At 42.6% G+C, this 7,500-nt stretch overlaps 1 protein-coding gene across 1 annotated transcript in view; it reads left to right on the top strand.

Annotated features, from left to right (window-relative positions):
- LOC143292580 (voltage-dependent T-type calcium channel subunit alpha-1G-like) overlaps positions 1 to 7,500 on the top strand; it is an 89,290-nt gene that overhangs the window by 50,962 nt on the left and 30,828 nt on the right. Inside the window, exons 16-19 of the mRNA XM_076603014.1 lie at positions 3,695 to 4,055; positions 4,550 to 4,638; positions 6,606 to 6,729; positions 7,315 to 7,383. Of these exons, the coding sequence (XP_076459129.1) occupies positions 3,695 to 4,055; positions 4,550 to 4,638; positions 6,606 to 6,729; positions 7,315 to 7,383 (643 nt within the window). The remainder of the gene's footprint in view (positions 1 to 3,694; positions 4,056 to 4,549; positions 4,639 to 6,605; positions 6,730 to 7,314; positions 7,384 to 7,500) is intronic.

Here is a 7,500-nt window from a genome sequence, read left to right as displayed (position 1 = left end):
GGGTGATGGGCTGGGTGGTGGTGGTGGTGTTGGTGTTGGTTGTTTTGGTTGTGGTGATGGTGGTGATGTGTGTGTGTGTGTGTGTGTGTGTGTGTGTGTGTGTGTGTGTGTGTGTGTGTGTGTGTGTGTGTGTGTGTGTGTGTAAAAAGCGAGGTGGAAAGACAGAGAGAAAGGTTGTCAAATATAAGATCGAGACTATGTGGATATGAGAACATGTGCATTAGAATGTAGATATCCATTTCGCTTATTTCCCTTTACTAGTTACTTAGCTGTGTTTTCCAGCTTTTTCTCTCGTCATTTAGATGCTTGTGTATTTACGTATTTGTACATTCGTTTGTTTGCTTACTTGTTGATCTATTCAGTTGAAGGAATATTATGAAAGTCAAGAGTTTTTGTAGTCTCTAGACTTTAATATCATTTACATTACACTTATTGTGAGTAACTGTTAGGACATTTCCCTTTCATTTGTAGCGAATCCGTAACATGCCTTTAGTTTTATTTTCCGGCCTTTCCCTTTCTTGTTTCAGTGAAGTCTTTATATGTGTGCTTTATGCTTTCTATAGTTTAGCGGAAGAGATACTTAGAGTGAAAAAAGACAACAGCTTGTAACGACAAATTGTCGACAATGTAAACACTCATGGATGTTTTAGGCTGAAAGGACGCTTTCTTTTTAGATGTTCTATTTGGTGGCATTGCTTACCTGTGTTAAAAAAACAAACAACAAAAACCAAAAAAACCCCAACAAAAACAGAAAAAAAAACAAGAGCATATCGCTTTTATTTCAGCTGTGTGACGTATTATTTCAGGTAACTCGATTTGTATTCTACCCTTTTAACTGCAGCATGCTTTCGTTCTTTTTCTTTTCTTTTTGTTCTTTCCTTTTTTTTTCTTTTCACTTTTCTTAAGCCTTTGTTGTATCACATTAAGCAGCTGGTCAATCTCACACGCACGTAGATATTTATGCACATGCGTATGTAAGCAAAGCTTCTTCTTTACACCTGCATCACTTTCCGAACGCATCTGCACTGGGATCTGTATTATGTCTCCTTGCAGGTATATACGTGCGCGCACACCGATCAATTGCACTTCATTCACACATACATACACATATACACATAAACACGCATGTACGCACGCACACTGCACACAATCGTACACACACGTACACATAAGCACACACACACACACACACACACACACACACACACACACACACACACATACACGCACACACGAGCGCGCGCGCGCGAATGTAAACACACATAAACACGTACGCGCGCACGTATACACACAGCGGCACGCGCACGCTCGCGCATGTGCTCACACACACACACACACACACACACACACACACACACACACACACACACACACACACACACACACACACACACACACACACACGCATACACGCACACACGAGCGCGCGCGCGAATGTAAACACACATAAACACGTACGCGCGCACGTATACACACAGCGGCACGCGCACGCTCGCGCATGTGCTCTCTCACACACACACACACACACACACACGCACGCACGCACGCACGCACGCACGCACGCACACACACACACGCACACACACACACAGACAAACATACACACGCGCGCGTGCGCACACATGAATATTTAGTTACGTGCGCGCGAACTCACTCAGCCACATACGCACACACCACGCATGCATACATTCATACACAAACACAAGTACACTCGCTCGCGAACACAGTCACAAACAAAAATATATCAAGTTGCTTTTACTCTTATCTGTAATCTGAGGAGTTTGTTACATGATGTCATCGTCATCACCATGACACAGTTTACGAGGTGGTTTTTGTTTGTTTGTTTGTTTGTTTTGTGTTTTGTTTTTTGCATTTGGTGTTATTTATTCTTCTGATCTTCTCCTCTGATAATGTTTCATTATTTCATTTTATTTCATTTTTCTCTCGTTCATTTTTCTAAGTCCTGTTGTTGTTGTTGCTGTTGTTGTTGATTTTGCTCTTCTTCTTCTTCTTCTTCTTCTTCTTCTTCTTCTTCTTCTTCTTCCTCCTCCTCCTCCTCCTCCTGCTCATTTTCGTCCTCATCCTTCTCCTCCTCTCTTCTTCTCCTCTTTCTTCGTCTCTCTGTGTTCCTTCCTTTCTTTCTTTCCTCGTGATCGTCGTCGTCTTTGTCTTTGTCTGCATTTGTCTCCACCGGTGGCGTCTGTCTCTCTCGTTTGTGTACGTGTCCGTTTTAGCATCTCTGTCTCCGTGTCTCTGTATGCATTCTATGAGTGTGAGTTGTCTTTTTAACTTTTTTTGTGTGAACTCATTCTTTGTACACAGTAATACTCACTGACTTTATTCGGTAATTCACTACACCAGTTCTCCTGTTGTGTTCTATTCTTTGGATTCCTTTTCACGGTGATTTTTTTTTTTTTTTTTTCAAATCAGTAATCATTCATGCATGTTTTCTGTTTTGCTGGTTTGCCTTTTTAACGTTTCCTTCACAACGTATGTCTGAGTGTGAGTTTTTCGCGGGCATGTATGCGGAAGAATGAGCGTGGAAACATGTGTGCGCGTGTGCGTACTTGCATGTGCACGTGCGTGCGCGCGCGCGCGGGTGTGTGTGTGTGTGTGTGTGTGTGTGTGTGTGTGTGTGTGCGGACAATAAATCGTTTTTCAGACATCATGTCATCCAACTGTTATAATGGATTTTATGACATTTTCATGTACTGATTTACAATTCCAATTTCAAAGGCTTTGATCAGACATGTTGCTTTCTCCTCCACGTAGATATTGTGCTATGTAAACATTAAACTGTGGGTATATGTACGTTCCCCAGGCATATATAGAAAAATGATGATAAATGAATGTTCATGTCATAAAAACAATCATACTGACCATCCCATATACTTGAATATACAATGTGGAACATACTATTTCGCCTTTTAGTAACGAATCATGACTATTGGTGCAGACTAGAAAAAGAAGAAAACGTGATTTCGTTCCTGATTTAGAGTTTGATTCGGTTTTCCAGTAAGTTGCTTATATTTACCAATATTAATTCTTATAACTTCCGGCTTTCGCTTCCCACTATAACGATTGCAACCACGATTCTGTATCCGATTCTGGTCGAATATATTTGAGTGAGTATGAGTGTGTATGTGTGTGTGTGTTCGTGTGTGTGTGTGTGTGTGTGTGTGTGTGTGTGTGTGTGTGTGTGTGTGTGTGTGTGTGTGTGTGTGTGTGTGTGTGTGTGTGTGTGTGTGTGTGTGTGTGTGTGTGTGTGTTCGTGTGTGTGTGTGTGTGTGTGTGTGTGTGTGTGTGTGTGTGTGTGTGTGTATGTGTGTGTGTGTGTGTGTGTGTGTGTGTGTGTGTGTGTGTGTGTGTGTGTGTGTGTGTGTGTGTGTGTGTGTGTGTGTGTGTGCGTGCGTTCCGGTGTGACGATAACAAAGTATCAATATCGCATTGAATCTTCTGCATGGAATGCATGGAATAAGAAAAATCAAAGCGCTTACACACACCCTCAGTCACTCATTCATTCATTCAATCCTTCATTCACACGCAAACACTGACACCAGTGGTTCAGCAGAAAGCGAATGATGAAAAACTCAATCCTTTCTCTTCCTTCCTCCCTCCCTTCCACCCCCCACCCCCCACCCCACCCCACCCACGCCACCCACCCACCCCCCTCTCTCTCTCTCTCATTCCACAGCGACTGCAACGGGCACCTGCCCCTCAACAACCAACGGGCGCTCAGCCCCCAGAACTCCCTGAAGGGCCACCAGCGCACCCTGACGCCCCGGAACTCCATCAAGAGCAACCACAGCTGGTCCCGCAACAACTCCATCAGCTCGGGACGCAGCATCTGCAACTCCTTCGAGCTGAGCCGCCAGAACTCCTTCGCCAGCCACCGCACCCTCAACTCCCTGGGCAGCGGCACGTCCCGGGACCGCGAGGAGCACTTCAAGGCGGCCAAGAACCTGCTGGACCTGCCCGAGGCCAAGGTGGCGCTGGACAAGGGCGAGGGGGAGCTTGGCGGCGAGGAGGACGACCCGGACGCCATTGACGAAACGGTGAGGATTATTGTTTGTTTGTGTGTGTGTTGTGTGTGTGTGTGTGTGTGTTGTATGCATGTGTGTGTGTGTTGTATATTGTATGTATGTATGTATGTATAAACATTATTGTTATTGATATTGTCGTTGTTGATTTTGGTATTGTTTTTGTTATGATTATAATTATTTTGATGATGATGATGATGATGACTATAATTCATTGTAGTAGCAGTAGTAATAGTAGAAGAAGAAGAAGAAGAAGGAATGGTGTTTTTGTTGTTGTTACATTTATTATATTCATCATCATCATCATCTTCTTTCCAATCATTATAAATACACACACATACCCATGTGTGTGTGTGTGTGTGTGTGTGTGTGTATCATAGCGTATCATAATGATGATTGATATTGTCATTATTCTTACTAGGATTAGTAGTAGTAGTAATGCTTGTAGTAGCAGCAGTAGCAATCACAGTAACATTGTTGTGGTGGTGGTTTCCCTGGCGGTGTTTCAGGACTGGAACTGCTCGTGGTGCCCGGAGCCCCGGGGCTGCTTCCTGCACCGCCACGAGTACTCACTGTACATCCTGCACATGGAACACCCGTAAGGACCCCCTGCCTCCCTGTCTGTCTGTCTGTCCCCTTCACTGTCTGTCTGTCTGTCTTCTTCACTCTCTGTCTGTCTTCCTCACTATCTGCGCCGTGGTGCTTTCGTTATACAGAGTTTTGTTTGGGGCATTTCTCTCTCTCTCTCTCTCTCTCTCTCTCTCTCTCTCTCTCTCTCTCTCTCTCTCTCTCTCTCTCTCTCTCTCTCTCTCTCTCTCTATATATATATATATATATATATATATATATATATGTGACCAACAAACAGCAAAGAGTGGCAACTCTCTCTCCATTACACAAGGTACACAACTTCAAGTCAGTGATGCTTACGCTACCAATTCAGTTAGCACACAGGTAAATAAAAGGTACTTAGCAATATAGTAATGCTTTTTTTCATCTTGTTTTCGTTTTATCTTTTAATTCGCCTTTCGCAGGCATGTTCAGAAGTCGTTGGACTGGGCGTTTTTCATTGAATAATTAGGAACACCAGTGCCTCCAGACCAATAATTATTGTTGTTGGGAACACTACACTGTTCAGGTGCTTGGCGAGTCCGCAAGGGACGGAAATGCAGACATCAGGCAAACTGCTTGTTCACTCCCTTGAAACTGAGAGAACCGGCAGATTTGACATCGCCTCCAAGACATGTCTTCAACTCTCCTTTCTGCTCAACACGATACACTCTACCGACTGACATTTATTCAATATTTTAGATCTTTTTTTTTAATCTTTAAAATATAATTGGAAGGACATTTTCAATTATGGATGTGTTATTTGCCTGCATCTGTTTCAATCCACCGTCATGTCACGTGTTAATCATTCAACAGATCATTCGGGTAGTACTAAAACCCCGACATTCTAACCTTTTATTTTCTCAGGTGCTTCAATTTCTCGCGGTGGTTGCATTAATGTTCATTGGCAACTATGCTTTCATTTCAGTTCAATTCAATGCAATTTTATTCAACCCAAAATGATTTAATGTCTGCTTCAACCTAAACAGAAAAGTTTTTTCGGCTCACTCAACATGCCCGCCAGAAAATACCAAAGAGAAAAACAAGTAACTGACCCACCCTTCCGTGATCACCACGCAAACGTCAGTTATCATGTAAAAAAGAAAAAACTCGTCCACATTTATATCGCAGAAAAAAAAAACAACAACAAAATTGCTTCAGACTGAAATAGCATTAACTGATTCATTTTTGCGTTAAACACGCAGAAACTCAGGCTTTGTCACACAGCTGACAGACCTGGAGGAATCTGGTGAACGGTTCTTCTGTGAGGTGTCCCTTTGACTCTTACAGAGTTTACAAAGGGGGGAGAAGAAGACCCGTTTTCATTATTTTATATGATTCTTTTCTTCTTCTTCTTCTTTTTGTTTATTTATTTATTTATTTATTTATTTATTTTATTTTATTTTTTTTTTTTAGCGTCTAGTCATTCGGATGAGACGATAAACCGAGGTCCGGTGTGCAGCACGCATCAAGTTTTGCGCACTGACAAAAAAAAGAACCCATGGCAACAAAGCTGTTGTCCTCTGGCAAATTCTGTAGACGAAATCCACTCTGATAGGTAAACAAATATATACGCATGCACTCAAGGCCTGACAAAGCGCGTTGTGTTGCGCTGCTGGGCAGGGATCTGTGGTGTAGCGTATAATGGATTTGTCAAAACGCAGTGATACCTTTTTGAGAAACTGAAACTGAAACAGACACAGAAGCGACAGACCTGGAGGAATCTGGTGAACAGTTCCTCTATGAGGCACCCCAATTACTCTTCAAATAGTTGAGGAAGGAGAGGGTGGGGTGGGAAGGGAAAAGAATTATGTTAATTCTTTTATATGACTCACAGTTCTTTCATGAGGTATCCCAATGACTCTTCAAATCGTTGAGGAGGTGGGTGAGTGGGAAGGGAGAAAAATTATGTTAATTCTTTTATATCATTTTTTTTTCTTTTCCCCCGTTGGGCAGGTTACGGAGGCTGTGTCATCACCTGATCTCCCGGCGATGGTTTGACAACTCTGTGCTCTTCTTCATTGCCCTGAACTGTATCACTCTTGCCATGGAACGTCCCGACATCCCTCCCTCCAGCAAGGTCTTTGTCTCTGTCTCTGTCTCTCCCTCCCTCTCTCTCTCTCTCGTTTGTATAGCTTATGTATGTTAACCGTTACCTTTGTTAGTTAATGAGAATTATGTATTATGTTCTTTTATATTAGTCCCTTCAGTGTGGGGCCAAGGCCTTATCCTGAAAAAAAACACAACAACATTCATTTATGTTCTCTCCGCGTGTATGCGCGCGCACGTGTGTGTGTGTGTGTGGGGGGGGGGGGGGGGGGGGGCGGGGCGGGGTGTATTTTCTCCATCCTAGTGTCTCTCTCCCGGTTGTCAGTAGCAGTGCTTGAATACACAATGAATGATGATGATCCCCACCACCTTCCATACCTCCTTCAATGTCTTGTTCCCCTACCCGACAATTTAATCTCTTTCCTACTCCCATATATTTCCAAATCCTTGCTGGTGTGTCACACGATAGCACTTTGTCGTCACTGATGTGATTATCTAAGCCTTGACAATGTTTTCATTTTTCATAAAGAATGATAAAAAGTGGAAAAATCATTGGGTTTTTTTTTTAGTTTACTTTTAATCTTGAAAACTGATTTCCGCTTTCTTTGAATTTCAGGAGAGACTGTTTCTGACCTACGCCAACTATGTCTTCACGGTGGTGTTTGCTGTTGAGATGCTGATCAAGGTATTTTTTTGTGTTGATTATTTGTTTCTAATTGATGTGACTGCTGTTATTCGTGCTGGGATTTAAAAAAAAAAAAATTTTTTTTTTTTTTTAAGGTGTCAATGGAATTATCTAGTG

Source organism: Babylonia areolata, chromosome 18 (assembly GCF_041734735.1).
Source record: "Babylonia areolata isolate BAREFJ2019XMU chromosome 18, ASM4173473v1, whole genome shotgun sequence".
Taxonomy (NCBI): domain Eukaryota; kingdom Metazoa; phylum Mollusca; class Gastropoda; order Neogastropoda; family Buccinidae; genus Babylonia; species Babylonia areolata.
This window is presented reverse-complemented; position numbering and strand designations above follow the sequence as displayed.